This window comes from Lutra lutra, chromosome 4 (assembly GCF_902655055.1).
Source record: "Lutra lutra chromosome 4, mLutLut1.2, whole genome shotgun sequence".
NCBI lineage: Eukaryota > Metazoa > Chordata > Mammalia > Carnivora > Mustelidae > Lutra > Lutra lutra.
Genome location: NC_062281.1, coordinates 142,408,150 through 142,436,134, shown reverse-complemented (window position 1 = coordinate 142,436,134; position 27,985 = coordinate 142,408,150). Strand labels below are relative to the sequence as shown.

The 27,985-nt window shown below is 39.3% G+C and overlaps 1 protein-coding gene across 25 annotated transcripts in view; it reads left to right on the top strand.

Moving 5' to 3' along the window:
• The window catches only part of SGIP1 (SH3GL interacting endocytic adaptor 1), a 219,656-nt gene that overhangs the window by 133,273 nt on the left and 58,398 nt on the right, over positions 1-27,985 (top strand). For 8 of the 25 annotated variants that reach the window (XM_047726627.1, XM_047726628.1, XM_047726629.1 and 5 more), the window contains 10 exons: positions 1,555-1,579; positions 2,500-2,551; positions 3,492-3,577; positions 6,649-6,741; positions 10,505-10,579; positions 12,706-13,206; positions 19,970-20,097; positions 20,940-21,066; positions 26,126-26,191; positions 27,110-27,169. In XM_047726627.1, coding sequence (XP_047582583.1) covers positions 1,555-1,579; positions 2,500-2,551; positions 3,492-3,577; positions 6,649-6,741; positions 10,505-10,579; positions 12,706-13,206; positions 19,970-20,097; positions 20,940-21,066; positions 26,126-26,191; positions 27,110-27,169 — 1,213 coding nt within the window. The remainder of the gene's footprint in view (positions 1-1,554; positions 1,580-2,499; positions 2,552-3,491; positions 3,578-6,648; positions 6,742-10,504; positions 10,580-12,705; positions 13,207-19,969; positions 20,098-20,939; positions 21,067-26,125; positions 26,192-27,109; positions 27,170-27,985) is intronic. The other 17 variants (XM_047726645.1, XM_047726644.1, XM_047726649.1 and 14 more) reach the window with 5 other exon arrangements.

Below are 27,985 nucleotides of genomic sequence, written 5' to 3'. Positions count from 1 at the left end.
CAGATTGTGTTATTAGGCAAGACAAGCGGAAAATACAGTTTGAAAAATTGAGCCATTCACTAGAAAACATCTAGTGAATTCTTGCTCAGATTGAAACTGCCCCTCTATTGTTAAATGAACTCAAAATGAGACAGAAAATTCTAATAAGTCCTAGGAAAGAAGATAAGTTTCTTCCAAGTCTGTTACAGAGACTACGTCTGGTCCTGTGTTGTTAATGTTATCAAGTGAGAGAAGAGAACCTACCTGTGACCAGCCACCAAGCCCTGGGCACACCCTCTGGAATACTTTCCAATACTTGCCCTTTCCCACCCCCAGCACCAGCCCCCACCATTCTCCTAAGGCAAGCCCTCTCCAGTCATGTCCTACCCCATGATGCTCTTTGTCTAGGGCTCTCCTTTTCTGCCAGCATCCCATGCCTAGAAGATTTCAGAGCAGTTTTGAATCAGATTTTTTTTCTATTCAATCTTTCCGTGATGGAAATGTGAAATTTCTGCTGGGGTATTATAAGAGCAAGGCATGACCTTCTCAAATTATTCCTGTCAGGGCTGTTTGTATTCCTACAGTATCACAATGCCTTGATCTAAAGGAATGACTTCCAGGTGGCAGAGAGGTGGGCCCTGTGGCAGGCAGGTGGAAAAAATTGGGGTGGGGAGAGCAGCTGGAAAGAATGGAATTCCCTGGCCCCTGATTACAGCAGAATATCCAGGGGCCATGCCTCCACAAGTTTTCCTTCCCTTTAACATTTGTTGAGTAGATCTTTACAAATTACATTAGTAAAATAATGACTATTTTTACTAACAATTCACGGACTACCCCTACCCTGATAAAAGCTGAAAATACTCCTAATACATTCTATTATTTTCAAACATCAAACATATATTAATCTTGGATTTATTTCTCTGATAGACTTCAAGTTTGGTTTTATTTATTTTTTTTTTTTTGGTGGTAAGTCACTTTTTAAATTTTATTTTATTTTTTTTAAATTTTATTTTTAATAAACATATATTTTTATCCCCAGGGGTACAGGTCTGCGAATCGCCAGGTTTACACACTTCACAGCACTCGCCATAGCACATACCCTCCCCAATATCCATAACCCCACCCCCTCTCCCAACTCCCCTCCCCCCATCAACCCTCAGTTTGTTTTGTGAGATTAAGAGTCACTTATGGTTTGTCTCCCTCCCAATCCCATCTTGTTACATTTATTCTTCTCCTATCCCCTCAACCCCCCATGATATGAGGGAGAGGAGGTTTTATTTTTTAATAGACTATTCAGTGTTTGCTTAATTTGCCCAGTCTACCCAGGTAAGGGGTTTTTCTGGTTCAGGAGACTTATGATTTACCCTCCCTTTATCTCTATAATCCTTGAGTAAAGTGAAAAACTGATTTATATGTGTGTGTCTACAGTTTCCAACTTGAATGCAATTCGGAGAAAGATTTCATTTTTCCCCATCTGCATTTCTGAGTTCAGTTGAATTGCAATGACAGAAATATACATATTGTACATAACATATATGTGGTCTTAAACCTTATAGTGTCTATTTCTAATTCTAGGGTGCAATTAAAAGGAACTTATCCAGTAAGTATATCCTAGCTACCAGAAATAGATAAAATTTAAAAGGAGAAATAGTTCCTTGGATCTTGGAGCATATGTATATATATTTGCATTATACACTCTTGGGTTTGATTTTTAAGGCTCATGAATGCTTTACTTTTACAGCAAAGAAATCTTGTAATGATAAAGGAGCCTCGTGGGTTCTGAGTGATTAATATTTAAATTCTGAAAATGGATATGTTTCTGGAAAAACATTGCTATCTTCTTCCTATATTTGTCAATTCTTGCTGTATCATTTGCCTTTACAAATAAACTTAATCAAGTGTGTGTTTGTTGAGGGGGTGGGGAGAGGAGAAGGGCAGAAGGGCCTGAAGATAGATGCAACTAATCCATTCCTAATGTTATCAGATATAAAAATTATAGTCAACCAAAGTGATATGATACAGGTTATAATTTATGTAGGGCATGATTTTCCTCTGCTGCATATAGCACATGCTAGCAAATTCTAAATTCATATAACATTTTCTTGGCATTTCAAGAAAAGAACAGGCAAAGAATGCTGGATTCCTATATTATGTACATATGGCCTGGCTTAGTATTCTCTTATGGTAATTGAAAAGCGGAACTGCTCAAGGCGGCAGACATTCGAAGAATGGTAGGCTACTCGGGTAAACTCTGCAATATCCAGTTCTTCTGTTTGACAGCTTATCGTGGTAATTCCTTGGTTAATTAGGCTTTACAAATGCCAGATAAAATGGTACTACATATGTTTGATATGTGGCTGTTACATTGCCCGGGTAGAGGGTTTGTTTTGCAAAATTTTCATATTGAGTTGGTTATTGATGGAACTTAAATCTCTAAGTGTTTCCAAACATAGCTCATAAGACATAGAAGAAAGAAATAGTAAGAGTATGCCTAAAAGCTTTCTTTGTCCTATACATCAGGTGAAGAAGTGGCGAGACCCAGGCGTTCCACACCAACGCCAGAACTTGTAAGGTGAGCACGGAAGGTTTTAATTGTGTTTCCTGGAAGGCATCATGCATGCATTCCTTATTAATAATTCAGCAAATCTCCTTTAGGCTGAAATCTCAACTTCTGTTAATAAAGGCTCTGCTCAATATGTTAAGTCCATAGCATGGTTCAGGTATGTTACCATTTCTCACAAGTGCAGCTGGAGGGACATCCATAGGGGGAAGTACTGTGTAATCACCTAGAGTGACTATCAGACATGTGCAGGTCCCTCACTGATGGGAGGGTTGGAGTTTGTGTGAAGAGGTCTTTTGGTGTTTGCAGTACATGATTGTATTGCCCTATGAAGAATAATCTGTTCAGTTGGTTTCAATTTCATGATACATTGCACCTGTCATACACCAAAAGAATCTTCTATTTTGTTTTTTTGTCTTTGGCAAAGCATTGTATTTTGCACTGTGTGTTCTTTGGGTTAATATTGTACAAAAGGGGATTGTTTTCCAGAAAGACTACTATTTCTATTTAAAAGTTGGATCTTTTTCATTTTCACTAATCACCACTGCAATACAGAGATGTGATAAGGACAAATGTAAATGGTTCTTGAGATCTGAAGAGACTAAGGTGCTTTCCAACAAACTGTTATCTCTAGTATTATCTCTTCTAGGTATAGAGAATCATGATGATTTGAAAGAGTTTTTCTTTTTCACCTCATTTCTACTAGACCATCTCTTTAGTCTCCCATTGAGAACCAGGGATCTTATCTCCTAGCGATTCTCTTGGTCCATAATACATTTGACATTCTTATGTATACTTTCTAGCCCCATGGGGGCCTGCGTACATGCCTGCATATGTACACAAGTACACACATGTCTATCTGCCTCACCATGAAAAATATTTGAAAGCTTGTATATCTTTTTAGCATTAATATTCCCTTTCTCTCTGTTTTATTTTAATCTATGTGATTTAGCAAAAAGCCTACAGATGACACGGTGGCCCTTGCTCCCCTCTTTGGTCCACCATTAGAATCAGCTTTTGATGAACAGAAGACAGAAGGTAAAAAAAAAAAATGTGTATCTCTATATATTTTCTTTCATTAAAGTATAATTTGCCTAGAATAAAGGTATGTGTTTTGAGCCATGTACCATCAGATCCTCATAGGAAAGAAAAGTTCTGATCTAGGGCATGTTGTTGAAACAAGAGCATCATTTGCAAACCTCCAGTATTTTAGGATGTGAAATTTTACTTCCAGAAATATCAAGTAGCTCACAAGTTCACTTCTCAAAAGTGGTCAGTAAGAATTACAGCAAATGGATACAGATCACTGGGAATAAGTCAGGGAGTAAGTGCTCTGTGAGCCAGACGGTCATCATGGTAGATCCAGACCTTCACACTCCCTGGCAGAGTCACTGTCACCGTGACCTCACCTCCCTGACCACATTTACTCTGTTCTCCACCTTGTCAGTGGAGGTGTCAGTTGGGTTGCTCACAACAGACTTGTTTGCAGGTTCAAGACCCAAGAATGACCTTGAATCGTTGAGCAACTTACCAGTAATGTTGTGGGGAAAAAATCAATTTGGCCATTATTACTGGGTTTACCTACTAAATATTTACTCCTAGAATTAAATATTTAACTTTTTAAAATTAACCATCTTTTTGGGATGGCTATAAATAATGTATATCTTGCTGACATAAATGAAGCTTTTTATAAAGGGGATCTAATTTATTCCTGAAGTGTATTTACGTCCAGTACATGTATCTCTGGTGTGTGATAATATCATTTGATCTAAAAACACTATGGCTTATGTATTATAAATGTTATTTTTTATACTGTTGGGCAAAGAAATCAAATTTAACTGTTAAAGACAACAGGACTTGAAAGCATAATGAGTAGACTAAGCTACAGAAGCAAAAAGACTCCAAAGTACAGGGACTTAAACAATATAGAATTTTATTTGTGTTTTATGTCAACAATCTCAATTAAACAATATAGGACTGGTAGGATGGGTCTGTTATTCTTAACATGTGGCCTGGCCTTTGTCTCTGGGTCCAAAGGAGCTGATCCAGCTCTCATCATCTCCCAGTCAGAATAAAGTTGGGAGCCGGTGGGGGGGAAGGGAAGACCAGTATACTCACTGCCAACCCCTGTGAGAGCAGCTCTGGGAGAGACATACATCACTTTGACTAGATTCAGTCAGAGAGAATTCAGTGCCATATGGCCAGACAGAACTTTTTAATAGCAGAAAAATGGAGAATGGATACTGGAAAAGAGCTAGCAGTCAACCACATCAAAACATTTTTCAATAACTTAGTTAGGAAAATGTATCAGGAACATCCCTAAATTACTCCTTCAGGGATTTGAATGTCTACAACTTAGAATCCCTAAGTCGAGGTGGCCTTGCAATGAGGCTATTGGTTGTCTTATTAACTCAACTATGATCAGTTTTGTTATTTTAATGACTAAATTGTGTAGTGACTAAAGGTGGGATTTGATTTGTTGCCTCTGTATGTTGAATCTACCTATTAAAGGAATCCATGACTGTATGGAAACTGGATTTACAAAATAGAAAACATTCTTAAAAAAATCAAGGTGGTGTCCCACATCAACTCCATGATCAAATCACATCTTTGGATAATATTTGCTTTCATGTTAAAACAGAGCAGAACTAAGACCGTCTTTGGGTTTGTGATGGACAGGAGATACACACCTAAACTTATCTGTGGGCCTGGCTTGCTTTGTCTTGAGGTGGTCTCATCCCCTAAAGTTCTATAAAGTTTCAACATTTGCACCAAGTACACTAGCTCTTTCAATATCCACACTCACCTTTCGGATCTACTCGCTCTCACTTCTTTTTATTGATTCTCACATCACTAATTTAAAAAGGCCTGGCGGAAACATTTAAAAAAAATAAAAATAAAAGGTCTGGGGGGGAAATATGTATTTTGGAGTCAAGTGTGCATGCCCAGGATCAGATCTTGACTCCTCTACCTCACAAGGTAGATCTTGGGCACATTATTTAATCATTTTAATTTTTGCTTCCTCTGCTGAAAATGGTACGAACATCAACCACCACCGGGTGGTGGTGTGCAGATTAGAATATCTAATAATAGCTACTGGCCTTGGGATAAGTGTGTTATATGGAGTTTGTATACATTGTATTTATATGTATTATCTCCTGTGATCCTTTTTAGTAACTTTCTGATTGCTCTTATTATCTCTACACTGAAGGAAGGGACAGTCAGAGGTACAACAACTGGCCCAAGGCCCTACAGTCTAGCTGCAGAGACTGGATTCAAATCCACATCCCACTAACTTCCCAGCCTGTAATTTAGCACATAATGAATTACAAGCAGTGCCTACATATATCCTGGCACAGGATACGTGCAGAGAAGACCTGGTTGTTTACATGGTTACCATAGCAATTTAAAAAATCAAAACAAGGAGACAGAAGAAATAGAAACAAATTAAGTTCAATGTCATTAGGCCCATAGGCCTTAATTTCTCTGATTTTACTTTGGGTGTCGAAGCCCTTGTTTATTTTTCTGGTTCTCTTAAGATATTTACTGAACATTTTTAGAATAATGTTTCTCTTTATGATTATGGAAAAGGCTTATTTAAGGACCCTATATGATCCTGTAAAGATACAAACCACTCTACAGAACCCAGGAGTTCTCATTTTTGAAGGATATTCACACCAAACTTTAAATAAACCAACTTGAAATGACCGTCTGTGGGATTAATGCCTGAACCTTCAAATGGGCGCCAGAAATAGGGCCAGTCCATGTTCTGCCATTCAGAAAGTCCTTAAGTCACCAACCGGGAAGAAAATACAGATGCTGTATTTCAAAAATTTTTATTTAGCTATGTGTGCGCACACAGACATCCCCACCATCACCACACACACACACACACACACACACACACACACACATGCATGCCACTACCATTTGCATTCTTCTCTTGAAAAGCACAAGGAGCAGCCCACTGCTAAATTACTTTGGACTGAGGCAAGTGGGAGATAATTTTGCAAAGCTCAACTTTAAATTGAAACTTTACGTTTTAAAATCCAGGAACTTTTTTTTTTTTTTTAATCTCACCCTGGGAAATTTTCTTTTTATGTTTCCAGTTCTTTTAGATCAGCCTGAGATATGGGGTTCAGGCCAACCAATTAATCCAAGCATCGAGTCGCCAAAGTTAACAAGGCCTTTTCCCACTGGAAGTAAGTTATGTGTCTGCTCTGTCTGGAAAAATAAGTGACTCATTTTACTGTCTGTCAGCATGGTGAAATTAGGCAACTTGTAGAAAGTACGTAAGCAACTTTTGTATTATATAATATTAAAAAAAGATGTGATTCTAATAGGCTTCAGAGTTAAAGGGGCCTAGGGCAGTTTGTCAAGGCAAGAATAATACATTAAAGTAAAATTATTGGGCTGCCTGGGTGGCTCAGTGGGTTAAGCCTCTGCCTTCAGCTCAGGTCATGATCTCAGGGTTCTGGGATCGAGTCCCACATCGGGCTCTCTGCTAGGTAGGGAGCCTGCTTCCTCCCCTCTCTCTCTCTCTCTACTTATGATCTCTCTCTGTCAAATAAATAAAATCTTTAAAAAAAAAAAGTAAAATTATTAACTTTGAATCATTGTGTCTTCTGACATCCCATGGACACATTCCTTCCTTCATTCATTCAAGGTGCATATATAAGAGGGAGAAGCAAGGAAGGTAAAGAAACTTACAGTGCTCCAGCTACCAGCCAATCACACAACACAGAAGTGAACAAATCAGATGGCCTCTGAGAGTGCTATAGGACAAGGAGGGTACATGGGACAGAAAGGACCCACTGAGATGAAAAAGGGATAATTGGAGAGCAAGAGAAATGATGCTATTTGATGGGAAGCTGAGACAGGAGGTCAGGACAAACTTGTCTCAAACCAGGGGTCATGAGCACTGCCATTCCAGGATGCTCCCCACTTCCTCCTGAAGATGTTGATGGCCCTTCATCTGTAGCGGGTTGGGCTGTTTGGCCTTGAATGGATTGCTCCTCTGGTCAAGCCACCTGTTTGATGGATTTCTTGAGTTCTCATTTCAGTGGACTTCCCATAGCATGTGCGCTTGAAAAAGCACTCCTTAAAATGCCCGTGGGAGGAAGACTCGGTCTCAGAGAAGGGAGTTTGGAGGGATGGTGGGATGCAGAGGGTATTTTCATTTTGTGAAGCTCACATCCATACCAATTAATACTTTTCCAGTTCAGCATGCCCAGGGTTCTGCTTTATGGGGCCTACAAATAATCACTGGAATTAACCAAGGGGATTTATGATCAAAGGCCTGAGAGGTTGTTTGCTGGAGATACTGCTATAAAACCATGTGATCGGGTCTTTGCAAAGATATTTCTCTCATAAAACAGGATAGGAAAAACAGCATCACCAATAGCTATTTTAAACATCTGAACTTTAAAAGATGTGCTTTGAAAGCATTCGAACCCCAGTGCTGTGATTTTGAATGTTTCTCTCTGCCACTGGGAAATAAATCCAGTGAAAATGCTTTAACTTCCTTGAAAAGCTTTCTTTAGAGACCTGAGCCATCCAGCTTATTCCTAGAAAACCCGCCCTAGATGCCAGGAAAGTCCATAAATGAAATGTTTACCTAGATGAGGTATTGATTTTAAGAGCCATTATTGGCGTTTTCGAGTTTTCCGATTTTTATGAGGTGTTGTTACACTTAGTACAGCTGTTCTATAATCGATGTGTATTGTACACTTTTGCTCATTTCGTGCTTGCAGCATAAGTTTGCTATTTTAAATTGTTAGGGTCTTACGGTGTTTTATGTTTTTGTTGATTATGACCTCAATTTTCGGGGAGAAGCTTAGTCAAAACAGAGCCCCTGATGGACTCCTAACTTCTACAGGAAAAACATGATCCATTGAGGTGTAGTTTCAGAAGCTCCTAACCTAAGATTAGGAACCACACATTTCTATGCTTTAGGATGATGCTGTCAGTCACGCCTGTCGTGTAGAAAGACAGGATGGTCTCTAAAATTAAATGAAGTCAGGTGGGGGTGGAGTGACAGGAAGGAGCTCTTCCCAGTGCAAGCAGGCAAAGGGTACTGCCATGCTCTCTCAGGGCCAGGGCCCAGCTGACATGCTCTGCTTTTAGGTCATGGAAGACAGGACAAGATTCACGATTCACAGACAAACTTGAGTCTAGTTTATGAGATCAGTGTGAGCTCTTTGAATCTGCCAAATGTAGCCAGTGACAGAAAAGCATGCATTTAAAGAGAGAGTAAGAAAAAAAAATGTACCTGTTGAAACAGGAATCCCTAATTTTTTTTAAAGATTTTTATTTATTTGACAGACAGATCACAAGAAGTCAGAGAGGCAGGCAGAGAGAGAGAGGAGAAAGCAGGCTCCCCACTGAGCAGAGAGCCCGATGCGGGGCTCGATCCCAGGACCCTCAGACCATGACCTGAGCCAAAGGCAGAGGTTTAACCCACTGAGCCACCCAGGTGCCCCAGAATCCCTAACTTTGCCTACAAAATGACAAGTCCAGTTCAGAAGGCTGAGTCTCTGGGCTGGGGCCATAAGACAGTACTTTTTCTATCTTGAGGGTTTGGTTCACCATCATTTTTACAAGGGAATCTGTGTATTCTTTCTTGCTCCCAATGATACTGCTTCAACTTTTAAAAATATACTAAAAGTAGGGGTGCCTGGGTGGCTCAGTGGGTTAAAGCCTCTGCCTTCAGCTCAGGTCATGGTCTCAGGGTCCTGGGATCAAGCCCCGCGTCGGGCTCTCTGCTCAGCGGGGAGCCTGCTTCCTCCTCTCTCTCTGCCTGCCTCTCTGTCTACTTGCGATCTCTGTATGTCAAAAAAAAAAAAAATACTAAAAGTTAAGATGTATAACTTTAAGACATCTTTCCAGACTCAATCTAGGCAATATTATCCTGACTATATTAAAACCCCCTCACCCAATATGGTGAGTGCTGTGAATTGTGTAAGACTGATGAATCACAGACCTGTACCCCTGAAACAAATAATACCTTATATGTTAAGTTAAAAAAAAAAAAAAAACCCTCACCCAAGCCTCCATCAAGACATTCTCATTCCCTTCACCATACCCTGGCTTGTGATCATCTGTAAACGTGGTATTCATCCATTCAGTCATAAATTCCTTGACCTACAGAGGTTTCTTTTGTTCAACCCCATGCCCCCAGTTCCTAGTACAATACGAAACTTTGCTGGTGCTTGAAGTTTGTCAAATAAAGGGATGAATGAATAAAATGACATTAGTATCATTATCATCTGACATCCTTTTGACAGATTCTTTTCATCATAAACTGGAAGAATCTGTTTTATGACTCCATCAGAAAGGATGAATACCCAACTTTTGTATCAACATGGATGGGACTGGAAGAGATTATGCTGAGTGAAATAAGTCAAGCAGAGATAGTAAATCATCATATGGGTTCACTTATTTGTGGAGCATAAGGAATAACACAGAGGGCATGGGGAGACGGAGAGGAGAAGGGAGTTGGGGGAAATTGGAGGGGGAGACAAACCATGAGAGACTGTGGACTCTGAAAAACAATCTGAAGGTTTTGAAGGGGTTGGGGGTGGGAAGTTGGAGGATCCTGGTGGTGGGTATTATGGAAGGCATGTATTGCATGGAGCAATGGGTGTGGTGCATAAACAAAAAATTTTGGTACATTGAAAAGAAATTTAAAAAATTAAAAATTAAAAAATAAATAAATAGGATAAACTAAAAAATAAAAAATAAATAGGATAAACTGATCCTAAAAAAAAAAAAAAAAAGGGAAGAATCTGAATGGGTCTTGCTTCCGTTTCTTAGCCCTGAACTGAGAAACAGTTAGACCACTAATGGTTATAACATTTCCAATGGCAGGGATATGAATGAAAACCCAAATCCTGCTTACCTACAGAAGATTTGTAACTTACGGAGAAAGTGATCATTGATGCTTGGTTTCTCATGTCTTTGCAGCACCTCCACCACTGCCTCCCAAAAATGTACCAGCCACCCCACCCCGAACAGGCTCCCCGCTCACAGTTGCACCCGGTAAGTTTCAGTTTGTTTGGTGCTGGGAGGATAACGGCAATCAGCAGTGGCCCTGGACTTCAACCTGCCCTGGACCTGTCAGGAGCCGTAGAGACTCCAGGATGAAAATGTTTGCACTGGGCTTTCCTTCCATGACAATTTACCATGCAGACTTATTTTAAAGTATCACTCTCTGGTTTCACAAAAAGGTTCTCTTTCTCAACTCATTTTTCCTCAGTATCATTTTGTTGAATGAAGGCCACATTTACTTGTGAGATGAAAGAAAAAGAAAATCTCAATATCCCAAGTCTTCGTCCAATTGACATTTCACTTTGTTGGATCTCATGGTAATGATTTACAAATTAAAAATCTCAAGGCACAATTCATATTTTTCCCAAGAGCCAATCATTGTTTTTCTAGAATTAAAACTGCCTAAGCTACAAAGACATAGAATGGTTCCCAGGATGTACAGTCTATGGGTAAGCTTGGGAGGTGGGGAATTTTTTTCCCCCAGGAATCATTATTATCCTGTGGCAAAGAGCTAGTGTAAGGATAATGAAATATGGCAAAGAATTGCCACATGTCTTTAGACAGACCTTTTCTAAGGCATCTCTTTACCTTCTATTAAAATCAATATTACATACTCATGCAATTTATAATCTACCTTGTCCTCCTGGGCCAGGAAGTCAAAAGCAGTAATTGCTATGTGATGTGTCTGGGCCCTTCGAATATGGTTCCTTATCCCCTTTGGAATGCTATTGCTGCTTTGTCCTTTGCTATTTTTGCAGACTGGTGAGTTTGATAGCTACAGGGTAGGTATTTATCTACAAGACCAAGTGCAAGGCATAGTTATTTTTGAAATTTATATTGATTAAAACCCAGCGAAGAGTCATCCAGAGAGTCACAGGTAAAGGTGTTTACAAGTTCAAATCATTTTGGCTCCTTGTATTCCCATAAATACGTTAGGTATAAATAAATCTACCAGCGACAATATTATAAATAGTGTGGGGCATGCAACCTGCTACCCCATTTATCTGTAGCCTTGGAGCTCTGAAGGTTAATTCTTTTCTATCGTGAAATATGGAAGAACCAAGCTAGTTCTTAGAACCAATGAGTTAAAGATGCTTCAGCTCATGCTTTGCAATCACTCAGGGAACAGCTTCTAATTTCGATAACCTCAGTGGGTAAAAAGTGTACTGCTTCACGTTGCAGTTGCTTTCAAGCATTTCCTGCCAAGTGTAGAAGATAGTTTTGAATTTTTGTCTCTTATCACTGATAAGAATTAAAGAGAAGAGCTGAAGCTGATTGTTGTAGCAAAACCAAGACTTTTCTGTTTCATGACTCCAAATAGATGTAGATCACAGTTATACCTACAATGTTCACAGCTTAAACTTGATGGGAAAAGAAATGATCAAGATGTTTTGACAGTTTTCCTCCCTATTAAACACCTATACAGGTAACAGTTGTGATAAGTAGTAGATGTCTTCTCAATAACCTGTGTGTGTTGAATGTGGGATGTATATGTGTGTGTTTGTAAATATACGTGTGAGGATATTTCTTTAAATGACCTTTGTATTGTGTTTCTGGTGTTTTTAAGGCAGAGGATGTACAGCTGATTTTGGCACAATAATTTTTTTAAACTAACAGATATTCTTAGTTTCAGCACACATTTTAATAAGCTGGAACAGACAGTCTTTATCAAATATGAGGGTGATTCTCAGCTGTCAATTATTTTTCTACGGTGTTTGACTATAGGCTAGACTTTCTGAAGGGACCTCCCTTTCGGAATTGCAGTTCCAGAGCCTGAACTCTGTGAACCTTTTCCGAGTGCAGCCTTTTCAAAGGGATTACCCTTCGCACTCTTGTGAGCAGCCTTTGAAAGCGGTAGAGCACTCAGTGCCCAACGGTGGTAAAAATAGCTACCTGGGGTCACCCAGCAGAAAGGGTAAAACCACAATCTAAAAAAGTGATGCTCACGTTATGGAGGCAGCGAATGCTCTCCTCACCTTTAGCTCTGATCCGGGTTATTTTCACACCTTGCAGGGCAATCTGTTTACTATGCTTTGCCTCACCCCTCCCGCCCCCGCCCCATACAAATAATATTCACCAAGTCAATTAAAGTTAAAAATCAACTACTTTAACCACAGGAAATGACCAGTCAGCCACAGAGGTCAAAATTGAAAAACTACCATCAATCAATGACTTGGACAGCATTTTTGGCCCCGTGTTATCCCCCAAGTCTGTTGCTGTTAATGCTGAAGAAAAGTGGGTCCATTTTTCTGATACGTCCCCGGAACGTGTTACTCCAGAGTTGACTCCAAGGGAAAAGGTGGTGTCCCCACCAGCTGCTTCAGACAACCCATCTGACTCCCCAGCTCCGGGCCCTCCGGGCCCTCCAGGCCCCCCAGGCCCCCCAGGACCCTCTGGTCCTCCTCGCAATGTACCGTCGCCGCTCAATTTAGAAGAAGTCCAGAAGAAAATCGCTGAGCAGAGCTTCATTAAAGATGATTACTTAGAAACAATCTCATCTCCCAAAGATTTTGGGTTGGGACAGAGAGCGACCCCACCTCCCCCACCACCACCCACCTACAGGACTGTGGTATCATCCCCTGGACCTGGCTCGGGCAGTGGTACGGGGACCACCAGTGGTACGTCTTATTGTTTGAGTGTGCTTCATGTGACGGGGAATGGCCGTGGCTGCTGCAGTGTGAGCAACACCCTCCTCCTGCCTGGCAGTTGGCTTTAGAGCTTCAGCCATCCCTCCTCTGGTCTGGGTGTTCTGTGGCCCCATGGCATGTCCTAGTGCATCGAATGCTCACCGTCATAGTGCAAGTCTGTGATGTGTTCTGCCCTGCACCTCCCAGCGCTCCTTGGGAGCGCCCTGCCTTCCACCCTGCTGTTAGGAAGTGCATATTTTTTAAAGAAGCTGCTTTGTCATTGTTTGGACTTCAGGAAAGTCCTAGAAAGGCAGATTTCCTAGCCAGTGAGTTTCATGTTAAGTGTCTAATTTCCCTGTCAGATGCCTGTACAAGGACGTTTTTTAGTTTGTTTTATTTTGTTTTCAGCTTTATTATCATTGGCAAAATTATAAGATATTTAAAGTGTACAATGTGATGACTTGAGCTATAGATATATATACACAGTGAAAGGACTCTTCCCATCGAGTTAATTAACACACCACACATTTACCTTTGGGGGGTGGGGTTGGGTAGAGGGAAGGCAAGGACATTTAAGCTCTATTCTCTCAACAAATTACAATTATATGATATGGTGTCATCAATTATACAATACAGCATTATAGTCACCGTGTTATGCATTAACTCCTTGGACTGTATTCATCTTATAACTGAAAGTTTATACTGTTTTTTCCCAAGGGTCTTAATTTTGGTAGGTAGGTCACTGTGTTCTTTCTTTTTCTACTTTTTTCTTTTTCCCCCAGTTCTTTCTTTTTCCGTAGAGGGAGAACCATGTTAACCCCTCTAATTACTTCAGAAAAAAAGAAGTAGGGTTTGAAAAGGAGATTTTTAGGGGACAGCACAAAGAACGTACCTTATTACAACCGCAGTGTATCAAGTTGCCCCTGAACACAAATTATTCTGATTTTATCTTGATAAGCTCATCAGCTGTAAACTCTAGGCATGGTCACAGGTGATGGGGAAGTCTGTCAGAAATGGACATTTAGGACTTTCTATGCAAATGCTGACGTTGAACCTGACATTTTGGTTTCCCTTCTTTGAAGCTTCATTTTGAGTTCCCATCATATAAAAGGATGGCAACACCTGCCATGCACGCTGAAGAAAGATCAAGATTTTCTAATGTCTCTTCTTCCATATTTTTTCTCCTACTGTTGCTCACATTGATCTGGCAAGAACCACCCCCCTCTGCCCCCAGGGCCTTCCCTCCTGTGCCTGTAGGTTTGGTTTAGGCACCTTCTGAGTGCCATGAGTTTTTTGTTTTTCATTTGCTTTGGAAGAGGTGACCAAGTTTATGCTATTTCGATGCAGTAAGAGACCAGAAGGAAAGACATTTGTCTCCACTCTAATAGTCATTAATCATTGCTGCCTCTTTCAATGGAGTAGTTCAGGGCTTGCTCTGTGTTTGGGAATTCCTGTGCTTCAAGCATCCAGTCTGATCAAGGAGAGGGCTGGAGAGTCACCTGTACCCCACACAAAATCGATGTTTTTCTATCACTGCATGTGTCCCAGGTGCCTTCCTCCACCGAAAAAGGACAACTACATAATATGCAAATAAATTTGGGGAACATTGTGTTAAAACAAAATCAGCAGGTTTCTTTACCACAGGACCTCTGAGAATCTAATTTGCCAAGAATAACAGCTATAGTTTCTTCTCCTCGTTATCATCTTAATCCTATGTGCACATTGCTTCGTCCTTACAACAATCCCATGTGATAAATGCTCTCTTATTTCTCCTATTTTGCAGCTGTGTAAACTTGGGAATACTGAGGCTCAGAGATGTCAAGTAATTTTCCCAAGTTTACACAGCTACAGGTGACAGACTTGGGATACTCAGTCATACTCAGGTCTGTCTGATTCTAAGCCTGTGTTCTTAACCCCAGAGCTCTCCAGGCACTCTTTTTTTTTCTTTTAATTTCGTTGTTTATGCACCACACCCACTGCAATACGTGCCCTCCATAATACCCACCACCTGGCTCCCCCAACCTCCCACCCCCCTGCCCCTTCAAAACCCTCAGATTGTTTTTCAGAGTCCATAGTTTCTCATGGTTCATCTCCCCTTCCAATTTCCCTCAACTCCCTTCTCTCCATCTCCCCATGACCTCCATGTTATTTCTTATGCTCCACTACTCTTAAAGTTTAGTTACAAAATCTCCCAAACTTATTTGACCCCTGACACCCACCTGTCGGGACCTGTGTCATCAACAGGGTCACCAACAATTCTCTCAAAACCCACTCTCTCTGCACCTCTCAATAATTCTGAAGGGTTAGAGCACCCACCTTCATCCTCTGTTGCATTTTTAGATCATTTTGGGGATATAAGCCTCCTTACTTAACTGTAAGGGTAATAAAAGAATCCTAATTAAAGCCTTCATTTCGAACTTCAGACCTGTCTCCTGTCAAAGAGGGGAGTGCTTCCAGAGTCTTCATGGTGCTCTTCTCCCAGAATGAGGCTCTCAGTCTTCTGAAAAGACTTCTAGAGGAATAACCCCCTTGTTCCAGTGGCGGATCACTGTGCTTGCCTCAAAATGAACAGGTTTAGTTGGGGAAGGGAGGACAGGGCAGAGTTGTCGCTCGTTTGTTTCTTCCATCACCTTCCACAAGACTCTGGAAGATATTTAATTGAACTGAGCACTGATCTAATGAGTGAAGAAGGGAGCCTTAGCTTTCTTTCTGAAATCTTCGAGAATTTTGTTGTCATTCCTCTGTTTAGCTTCATAAATTATTTGAAATTATTTTTAGGTGTTACCAGTAAAGACTATTGATTCTTAATAATTGAGCTGGAAAAAAAAACCCTATACTTTGCAGGTAAAAGATTGAATTTCTAAGTGGAAGATTGAACTGGGTCAATGAAGCTCATGAATAAATAAAACTTTTGCACAATTATCTCCTTAATTAAGTCCCAGTTTATTTGCCATTTAATGTTTTATTGATGGAATATACACAGACTAGCAGAAATGTAAATTTATGATTAAGACAATGGGAGATGGCCTCATGTTTTAAAAATCAGCCATGCTTCTCAAGACCTCCTTTTTATAAAACTTAGCCTGATAAGACTAGTTTTCCTGTACAGCTCAAACTATATTTAACTGGGTACCATTTTTTTTTTTTTAGATTTTATTTATTTATTTGAAAGACAGAGATCACAAGTAGGCAGAGAGGCAGGCAGAGAGAGAGGAGGAAGCAGGCTCCCCGCTGAGTTGAGAGCCCAATATGGGGCTTGATCCCAGGACTCTGGGATCATGACCTGAGCCGAAGGCAGAGGCTTTACCCCACTGAGCCACCCAGGCACCCCTAACTGGGTACCATTTAAAACCATTAATTTAAAAATTTCACTCACTTTGTCACTGACCAAATGCAGACATTACATGCAGCCTTGTGAATCAGTTGAGTTACCTGATGTTGAAAAGCAATTGAAAGTTAAGGATTTGTTCCAAGAACTTCCATTTCCTTAGGGCAAAGTTATAAATACCTAGTTTGGCCAGAACTTTGCTTTATTGGAATGGAGATGATGATTCTCTTGGCAAAGGCCATTTCTTCTCCCTTGTGGGTGGTGTGACAGGGAATGGGACAGAGAAAGAGTTCTATTGGCTTGTAGAGACCAGGTAAGGAGAGGTGTCCATAAAGATAGAATGTTCAGTACAACACTTTCCAACATGAGAAACTAAGGCAATATTAGAAGATGTTACACACACACATACACACACACACTCACATTTATAGACAAATGAGTGTGAGCTAACTGGGGTTGACCTAAAGAATATATTTCCTAACTACAAGTCTTGTAGAGTGGCAGAGTCCAAATAGGGAAGCCACTAGACAACAAAGAAAGACAGAAGTTGAAGCAGTCACTATGTGGCTACCAAAAATACTATATTAGAACTTCAAGTTGAAGCAGCAAATGGGTTGAAAGCATGTCAATGGCTGTCAACTTTTTGAACTTACGAAACTCAAATAACATATGGGTGATTTTCAAAGTTAAATCTGAAACAGCGAATGTCCAGGTTTTTTCCCAGCACAGCTCTTGGGAATAAACACTGCTTGTAGAAGAAATGAAGGTATAATTCCAGATCAAAGAATGAGGCTAGAGACCTACAAATAGTCTTCTAGAATATGAAACAATTGTGTGATCTCACAAAAGCATGGGAAGCCTCAGTTCAGTTATAAAATTCCCCTTAGGCCCTGACTACCCTCTGCTGAACCTCAGGGTTCTGTCAAGAGGGTTTTGCCTCTTAAGCAGTGCCTCAGTGTCTTTCTAACTGCACAACAAATCAGTTAAATCAATCCAGTTAGGAAAAAGTGAGAGGAAGAGGAAAACAGTTAACTAGCTACCTTTTTCTTTGCTTTTAGTCGTGTCTGTAGGAAAAGACAGTCTTTACCATCATTGTCAACATCTATTTCCTTTTATTTGTGTAGCATTTTATAGTTAATAAACACTTGATATGCATTTTCCATTTCCATTGTTACAACAACACCTTGTAAGGTAGAAATGTCTCATTTTTTAAAATAAGAAGCTGAGGTTCAGAGAGGTTAAGATCCCACAGCCCGTAAGAGGCAGGCAAGGCCAGAACTCAGATCATCTGCCTTTTCATTCAGTTTTTTTCATTAACTTTCCCAAGCACTACTGACAGTGATTTTCAAAACTTTCCCTCTTAAAACATGTAGAAAAAAGATAAGCAGCTGACCTTTTCCTGAGCTTGATTCAGAAGACTATTTCTTGGAAATAGAACCATGGATAGATATTTTGAACCATTCCTATGGCGTGGTTTTCCAGTGAAACAGAACCTAGAAAAAGCCCCATGTAACTTCCTGACAACGACTTTGTTGTTTAAAGATTTATTTTCCATCTCTCTGCTATCACTTCTGTTTCCTTGAAAACATCCTGGGTGTCAGTCTATTAAGTCAAAAGGAAACTTTGTAGTGGGACCTGTCAAAACATATCTTCTTTTTTTATTCAAGAAAAGATTAGCCGAAGACTAAAAATATTTACGTTGAGAGAGATATGTTCAAGCTGCTGTTGCAAAAGTGAGGGCAGACTTTGTGCAAAATGTGGGACTTCACATTCCTTCTAAAGCTACAAGACACTGCATTTAAGAGCTTGGGTCTTGGACTTAAATCAACTATATGAGTTATGGGACCTTGAACAAGTTACCCACTATCTCCGAGCTCTAGCTCTGATTGATGTAACTACAGTACGTTCCTACAAAACTTGGTGTGGGATAAAATAAAATAATGCATGTGAAGCGCCTAGCATTGATCTTGACCCAATAAAATAAAAAGTAAGAATACAGAAAAAAAGAGATGGGGTGGAGAGGCAGTAGAGATAGGGATGGAGATGGCAGTAATTTTAGTAGAGTTTCACACTAACGAAATTACACATAGAATAAACAGCACAGAGAAACACAACACAATCACTATTTCAGGTTGTATTTAAATAAGAGGAGCAAGGTTTACCCCCCAGGGACTCTCCTAAGATGGGAGCAGATTCCAAGATGATGGGTTTTGCTTTTCAACTTCAAAGCTCTTTGGGAATCCGAAGATCTGGAGATGGAGACCAGCATCTTGCTGATCTGGGTTTCTCCAGAAAGCACAGTTTTGTGGCATGTTGGATGGGAGGAGTGGAGTGGGCAGTTATTTTCCTGAGGCGGGATTTCTTAGAATTTTCTTGGAATGATCTGATACCTGTGTGTCTAACCAAAGTGACAAAACCTCCCGAATTAGTTGGAACTTTTCTGAACAAGCACTGTTTGCAATATCGATCAGAATTTCTTCAGGTGTGGAATCAAGTAGTTAATCCACACACTCCAGTGATCTGGCTAAGGATAGTCTGACCCCCTGAGTCTCAAGACCCTACTGGTGTGCTGATTAGTGTGCATGCCAGCCTCTGTGTGTCTTCTGTGTTTCCCATGTTTGTCATTGACAGCCAGAAATGTAAATCCAAGAGGGTCTTTTCAAAATCACCACAAAAATCATCATGGGCCAACTCTATATAGAACAGATTCCTAAACAGCATCCTTCAAAAAATACCATCCTCTAAATTCAGTGTGATTCTGTTATTAAGATTCTAACTGCAAATTACTCGTGCAACATTTCTTTCCTATATTCTGTCCTTTGCTTGCCATCAAGTGTTTACTTTTATTTATTAAAGTTAGCATTCATATTCTGAAGCACAGTAAAAAGGATAATTCTCTTATACATGTTTAAAATATATATATATATGTATATGTATGTATGCATATGTATGTATATAATGCGGAAAAATCATTCACCTTCCTTCGAGGTCTAACCTCCACTTTCACCTTGGACATAAATTCTGAATATGTCAAAACAAGAGAATTTATTAGAAGTTTGGTGTGTATGTGGTGAAAATGAAAGGTCCCCACCACCAGGCTGAAAGGGCCTGAAAGTTTATTTTCCATCACAGAGAATGATCGGATTTACCTTTCGCTGGGTGTCACATGACAACAAAAGGCAATAAGCTTCAGCTTCTGCCATCAACTCTAGTTCAACGGAGTGATTTTTTTTTTCTTTATTAAAAAAAAAAAAGAAAAAACCACACATACACACTAGATGCTAGAGTGTTGAGTGTACTAACTGCTGGGGTGAAGAAGTGTCCGGGGCTGGCGCTGTACTGGGGGGAAGGGGAAGGGGGATTCCGCCATGACAGCTCTTAGCCACAAGTGTTTCGGGCCACTCTTAATACCAGCTTGTTTTTCAGGTGCGTCATCCCCTGCTCGACCAGCCACTCCGTTGGTTCCCTGCAGCAGCACCACCCCTCCGCCACCACCTCCCCGGCCTCCATCTCGGCCAAAGCTACCTCCAGGAAAACCTGGAGTTGGAGATGTGGTACGTTCCCTTCTGCTCTGGCTTGCTCAGAGACTCATGGCCAGAATGACAAACAGAAGCCAAAATGCTGCAACAAAGGCTACCTCCATGGCCTCGGACCACTTGTACGAATGGCCCTGACAGGTGGCATCTGAAAGGCAGTCACTGCAGCATGGGTATACATTTCAACCCTCCCTCCCTCAATCTCTACCATCTTTCAAGTCGAGATCTAAAATGATAGGATTATTCTCAGTTCTGCTACAGGGCATCTGATGCAAATTAGTAGTGCTCAATTGTGCTAAGTCCTTTAGAAAGAAAGAGGTTTCCTTTCACCCTATTTATCTGGTTTGGGAAGACTCCAAAAGAGGGTAGGTCCTGATTTCCATCCCCAGACTAAGAGAACTTATTGGTGTTAAGCACACTGTGTGAATATAGAGGAGGGTGGTAGCCTGATAAATTTGTTCCAGAAGTTTCTTGCATCATGTTTTAAGGCTGAAGAGGTGACAAACATTCTGTGTGAAGGATTAAGAGACTTCTGGAAGAGGACCGTTTCTTTGCTATCCATGCACAGAAGTTACAAACTAGTGATGTCCATAATATTTGGTTTAGCTAGCTCAGTTGAGTATACTGTGTTTAAATATGTTTAAATGGGTATAAGCTATCGCAGGAGGTTACCTGCACACCACGGTTTGTGGTTCCTCTAGCTCCATCCACAAGCCCCTGTAGAGATAGAATCAATTTCAAAATAAAAATGGTGTCGCCTATACTCTTTTAAGAACCTGAGTTGTCATATCCAGGGCTGGAAGATGTCAATAACTCAGAACAAGTGTATCTAATTTTCTTCTCTTTTCTTCTTCCTGCAGCCCAGACCTTTTAGCCCTCCCATACATTCTTCCAGCCCTCCTCCGATAGCACCCCTTGCCCGAGCTGAAAGTACCTCTTCAATATCGTCCACCAATTCCTTGAGCGCAGCCACCACTCCCACAGTTGGTAAAAATTATCTCCTGTCTTTTAATCCGTTTGTTGTTTTGACTGGCTATTTTTTATGATCTGAAAACCTCAAGGCCCTGTACTTCTGGTTGAAATTGTTTTGCTCTGTGTTCTGCTACTATCAGCTGACTCTTCTCTTAAAACCACCTTCTCAGCAAAGGAGGCAAAATGCTTCAACTAAGCAAATAAACAAATAAAAGATCATTTACACCTGTATTTTGCAGGAATTCTCTTATGCTATTCCATACAGAGCTACTCATAAAAGTAAAGAAGAAATCATCAAATAAGGTCCTGTAATTTGCATATTATTACTATAATAAAACTAGTCTCCTTCGAGGAGGAATGTTTATTTAAGTTCCAGTCGTGTACCACATGAGAAATCACAAAATTCAATCTTTTATTTTCTTAAAGCTTTCATTTCTTCATCACTTTTGGTTGTCCTTATGTTGACAGATGGTATAAGTGTTGGCATTGTGGGACTTGAGCAAACTTTGTGACATTCTTTTCTAGTGCGTTTCAGTGATGTGTGGTCAGTTTTCCCTGAGAAATAAGTCATTGCTGGCATTTTCAGTAAATGCCTTTGTGCCTCTTTCCTTCTGGTGTGATGAAAGTCAAGAGTTGAGACTGGCTGCTCAGCTGGATGGTTTTCCCAGGTTTAAATGCCTCATTTTGCCTGGAGCATCTTTCCTCTTCCCAAGGCTCATCTCTCTGGACACCTCTTTACCTGTCTTCCATAAGCAGTTGCCTCTCTCGTGTTTGCATGGTATCTCTGACCTGGGGCTCTGCCCTTCCATTTTCTCCCATTGGCTTCCTTTATTGTCTGAATTCCCCTCCAAGTCTTCCATATTGTCAACCAGCTGGTCCTTCCTGCACTGCTTGGGAGAATCATTAACTCAAAGCTGAATAAATCCCTCTTTTATTTACCAAAGAAGAGCATGCCCATGTGAGAAGTACTTTGATCAAAGCCTGAAGCTCTTCTGGAGAACTCCCTATTTTCCCAGGGATATGAATGAAGGTGTGCCTCATGGGGGCCCCAAAGAGAATTTCAACTATATCATGTGTTCTATATTTTTAATCAGACTAGCCCCAAACAATCCTTCAAATTTGGTAAAAATATAGTCAGTTATTCATGAACAGATATTTAACATTATTAATATAGCCAAGTTCTGTTTTTCTCTGCATCATCCTTTGAGGTAATTTGGGGCTTCCTATTTTAAGATGCCTGTTCATTCAGTTCTCTCTCGAGTCTTTTGTTTTTTCTGTAATGTCCCAACTTTTTTGGGACACTGTTTAATACTCCTAATTGCTACAGCCATTTCCCCTTCTTGCTCTGTTTTTTTTTTTTTTTTTTTTTTTTTTTTTTTTTTTTTTTTTTTTGCTGTTGTTGTTGTTGTTTTTGTTTTTGTTTTATTTGGAGGCTTTTGTTTGGGGTTGGTTTTTCCTCAAGATTACTTGTCCCACCTACTCTGATTTTCCTGGTTGGTCAGAGAGGAAAGTAAGAAGCATAAACTCTCCCTCACAAAGGAGACCTCAACTGACCTCAGATGACTGACTAACATATTCTTTAAGCTCATTGAGATTCATAGAGAAAATGACACACACAGAGAATTTGAACTGTGTCCATGTTTTATACAATGTGTTTTTATACTCCCTGCCACAGAAGTCTCAAATCCTAGCCAGTGACTTTGATTCTTAGCACAACCAGTATGCATTCTTTCAGGATGAATGACAGAGGCGTTAATATATATATATATAATATAGTATAATATTTATATTTATATATATATATATACATACATACATACATATGTCCACCTAAGAAGATACTTATATTGCCTCATTGCTGAGGACCATTCTGATTTGTTTGATTCTGGGGTTTTGGGTTTTGTTTTTTGTTGTGTTTTGTTTGTTTTTTTGGTTGTCCTCTTCCTCACACTCCTGTTCTTTACTTCCTGCTGCTGTGCATCACCTGACAGCCACTTCCCTCTGACGTAAATGTCCTGTCAGATGGCTGCCTGGCAGCTCCTATGTATTGCTGTTTATCTCTTTTTGGAGAGGATGTGCTTTGGCTGTTCAGCACCAAAGGGCTGACTATTCATGACTGACTTGGAATGTCAACTTCATGCAGTCAAATGGCTTGCGGGGGATAGAGAATTTCAGCAGCAAACTTTTGAGATTGCTGGCTCAACATTTCCCTCCTACCACACAATACTTTTTTGACATTTCCTATGATATCTGAGCTAAAACTGGGTCAAGTGTGGTGGAAACTTTGTATGTATTTATTTGTACTCGCTTATCACATAGTGGAATGTAATCCAAGGACTAAACTTTTTAAAGAATATGCTCCCAAAATTTAGACATAAAATGTTTCATGAAAGCTGTGATTATAAAGTAGAAAATCTGATGCCACACCTGAAAATAGGACTTTCTGTGCATTTCCAAATTTAAGAAGATACACTATTATTTTATATATGACTAAGAAAGGGAGAGGAAAACTGCCAAATAAGCTAACAGTGCTTTCTTATCACACTTAATTCTCAAACTTATTCTAATTCCAGAGATATTAAATGTGAAAAAGTGCACATATCAGAATCAATGAAATATAGTATACTCATTTTGCACTAGAAACACTCAGAAGACCTTCACTATTTGATTTTTGGGGGAAAATCCTACTAATTTTACAGGAATAGAGAAAAATTTTTAAAATTAGTCTAAGAAACAAGCAAACTCTTAGACATTTAGAGATAAACAGAGTTACGTCTAACTTCAATATCCATTTTTCTTACTTTTTTTCTTATTTCTACGGCTGAGAGTTAGGGTTTTTTTTTTTTTTTTCTTACCATGAAGACAATTTTTTCATTATTAATACAATTATTAATTGTATTGTTAATTATATTCCTTCTCTGTTAACTATGCAGTTTCAACTGCATCTTTAACATCCTCTCAGAAATCTGAATGAATGAAAAGTAACCATTTACAGGCATCAAAGGAAATAGTATGTGGATTTTGATGTTTCCTTTGGCGTAGAACTCCAAGCAAAAGTGATTTATATTTGGTACTGGAATATTAGCTGTAGCATCTAAATCTTACAATATTTTATCCAAGTCTTTGTCCCTCCAGGCTGGGTGGCAATTCTGAATTGGATAAACATTCTTTTAAAAATACTTATATTAATGCCAATAACTCTGCACAGAAAGACCTTTGGAGATGGATATCCCTGGTCTCAACTAAAAATTCTTAATATATATATATATATGTATATACATATACATATATATATATTATTTTATCTTATTTTATTTTACTTGTTTTTTTTTTTTTTTTGAAGATGTCTCTTGTTCTGACTTCCCCATCCCAGATCAAACTGAGGCGACTTCCACTGTTAGTTCCTAAGGAAATTCTTTTCTTCTGTACTTAATTTGAGTGTTGCCCTTATTTAAAGCAACCACAGAGCTATCCAATAATTCACCTTTTAAGTTCCCCAATTTAGTTATGATGTTTTCTTTGAAGCCCTCGATGTCCACAACCACCACAAAAAAATTATGAGCATGTTATTCAGCTCTGTGAACTATTCTTTTGTAACTTCAATTCAAAAAACAAATGGCAATATTGGAGGCCCATTTTTTGGGGTGTGTGAATTCTTGCCTTCTATTCTTTCTTTTTAAATTTGTTTTTTCTTTTAATCCCATATAGTTAACATACAGTATTATATTAGTTTCAGGTGTACACTATAGTGATCAACAATTCTATATATTACTCAGTGCTCATCATGATGGAGGCTCCTCATTTTAAAGAAATTGTAAATACGAAGTTAGTTCTTCAAAGGGAAGAAATATCCTCCATCATTTCCCACTAACAGGTATGAAAGAGTATCGTAACATTCAGTTACTGCCAACGTAACTGTTTTGCTTCATATTTTCTGGACAGATTATGGAGTGTCCTTCTTACTGCCATGCCCTGTTCCTCTCCTATAAATATTATATGCATTGCGTTAACTTGTTCTACCCACCAAGGAAGCCACCTGTATAATAAATGCTGATTGACAGGTGCTATCCTAGAACCTTAAAAACTGACAAAGAATTTCTTTTCCTGCTTTGCTTCCTAAATCAAGGAGGCAAGCCAGTGGAATATTTTTTCCAAGAAACAATGTTTACAGAATAATTTTACTACTCATCAATTTCCTTATCCTCTCTACATTGTAGGGAGGATTCTCCCTTATGGGTGTTTGTATAGATTTTATTCAATTCTTAATTTAAGTTATAATAATACTCTTAAGACCTGTGGAATCAAGCACTTTTTTTTTTCATCGCAAAGCATAGAACTCCAATTTCCTGTGTTTGTTAGTTGGTGAGAAAGGAGACCATGTGCAGAGATCTGGAATGGTTGGGATCCAGAGCAACTGTTGTGATCAATTTACAAAGACATTTGGCCATAGCTGGATACCATAGCCAAAGATGGAATTACATAATATTGTCCAAAATTATCAGGCCATAACAATAAAGATGGGCTCAAGGCAAACTAAATTTGGATACCAATGAGTTTGAAATGGGATACTTCATTCAGCAACCTCAGATTTATACTGTTGCTTTTTTTTTTTAGTCTTGTTGAAAGCTTACTTTTACCCATCGGGGCAGGGAGAAGTTGTATTCTGAGTGACCCTGTGTACCAAGGGGTTCTATTGATGGGACATATGTCTGGCCACTTGAGAACTGTGTCTGAGTGAAATGCACTTACACAAGACAATTACTAATGATAGTGCCTTTAACAATTCCCTGAAAAGGTGGGAACGTGATTTCCTCCATGGAGCTGACTTCAGCCAAATTCACAGATGCTGAATTTTTAATTTTAAAATTTTTAATTTTTTCTCATAGAACCATCATAAAATAAGCACATCACTTGTTTTGTAGCCTCTCATCCTTATCCCAGCGTATTAGGTTTTGTTTCCTTTTTCCATTAATATCATTTCTGTGTTTCAACCGGTGAAGTGTACTGTTAATTTCATTTGGGGTTTGTATTTGTGTTTTTGTTTTCCATTCCTTTATATTTCTTTGGTTCATAGTGTCAGAAGATGATGTTTTTTATGACAAACTGCCCTCGTTTGAAAGACGCTGTGAAACGCTGGCAGGTATGGTGCTAGCCGAGTGATGTCTAGGTATCCAGACTTTAAAAATCCAAGCCATTATGCCATCTGAATGCTGTAGACTTCATGGACATGCTACTCACCTCATGAGTGTCTGGTGCCTCTCAGAAGCACCCTATCTATTTATTTTTCATTGTGGAACTCATTCCACCAATTTTTTTTTAAATGAACATATTAAAAAGCAGCAGGTTGCATGACAGTTTCTCAAAAGGTTTGAAAAAGGTGAGATGCCACTGCTTTGTGAATTTACAAAGAAAGGAATAATTTAACTGCTCAGAATTACATGTCCAGTGACTGCTTTTTGATTTAAAATACAATAGAACAATGTCAGTAATCTTGTTTTCTCTTTGGTACGTAGGTAAAGGGTGTTTTGTGTCTGGATGCCTAAGGTGATTCCAGGCGAGGGGACGGAAGATGGTGTGACATCTTCCATGAATTTTAAATTGATATGCAATGTCATTTAACACCTAAGCTAAGTTTGATATAACCCATAACACCGAGTTTATCTTTTTGAAAATATAGAAGGGGATGACACTGAAGATGAAATGGATACAGCAATTGCTGAATGACCATTTGCCCTAACTAGTGCAGTTAAAATATGCTGGCGCCCCTGCATGGCCAGGAAGACTTCCACTCCATGCGCTCAAGCACCGAGTATCAAGCTGCCAACAACACGTGCCCATCCCTTTAGGCCTCCATAGCTTTGCTTTTGCTTTCTGTTTCCCGAACTAAAAACAAAAACCAAAACATAGACTGCCAGCCTTCCCTTTCTCCTGCACGCTAATGGCATGCAGTGCCTCCGCCCTCCCCCATAGTAAGATTAATGACCTGTAACTCATACTGTGTCCTTCTCTCTCCCTCTCCTTAACCTTTCCCATCCCGCTTCAACTCCTGGCCATACAGAGAATGAACAGCCTTCCCTCGTTTGGTTTGACAGAGGAAAGTTTTATTTGACTTTTGAAGGTAAGTAGTACATAGCATACCAGATTCTAGTTTACTCCCCTCATCCTTTTTTTCCCATCGGCATTTCCAAATCCCAGTTCTCTTTCCAAAAGACCTGGTCTCACCTTCTATATACAAATGCTATGGCTACTTAGAAAATATGAAATACTAAAGAAAATATGACATGAATTTGGTTTGTATGGGATCTTCAATTTTTCATATAAAAAAAATCAAGCCAATTTGCAGTCAATATTGGTTACTTAATTCACTGTGTTAAATTGGAAAAAAAAAAAGCGAACAAACACCTTTTTTGGCCAAGGAACTTAACTCTGTCAACCAGGGCTCTTTCCAGACTCTTTTGCAAATACGACAGGAATATGACAAATGTAAGGACTTTTTGGTTGGAATCGGCATTTAATTTTGTTTTGGATAACTAATATTTCAGATATCACATCCATTATTGTAAAACACAAATATGTATACATAATCTTATGACAAGGAATGCTGCACAGGAGATCAGAAAAATGAGGAAAAGAACAAAAAAGAGTATTGTAGTAAATTCTATTTGCATCCACTGAAATTGCAACTGACATGGCTGTAGGAAAATGTACAACTATCGCTGGACTTGTCATTTTAGAAGATTAAGGTGAATTTACATAAATATAATGTCAGATAATTAACCTCACTGTTGAATAATTTGTTATATTCTGAATTAAGGATTAGCATTCTTCTGTTTTATGTTAAATTCTAAATCATTTTAATAGGCTTGGCATTTGATAAAAAATACTATTTAAGCTAATTGTAGGGAAAACTTAAATAATTTAATTTAATTGTGGG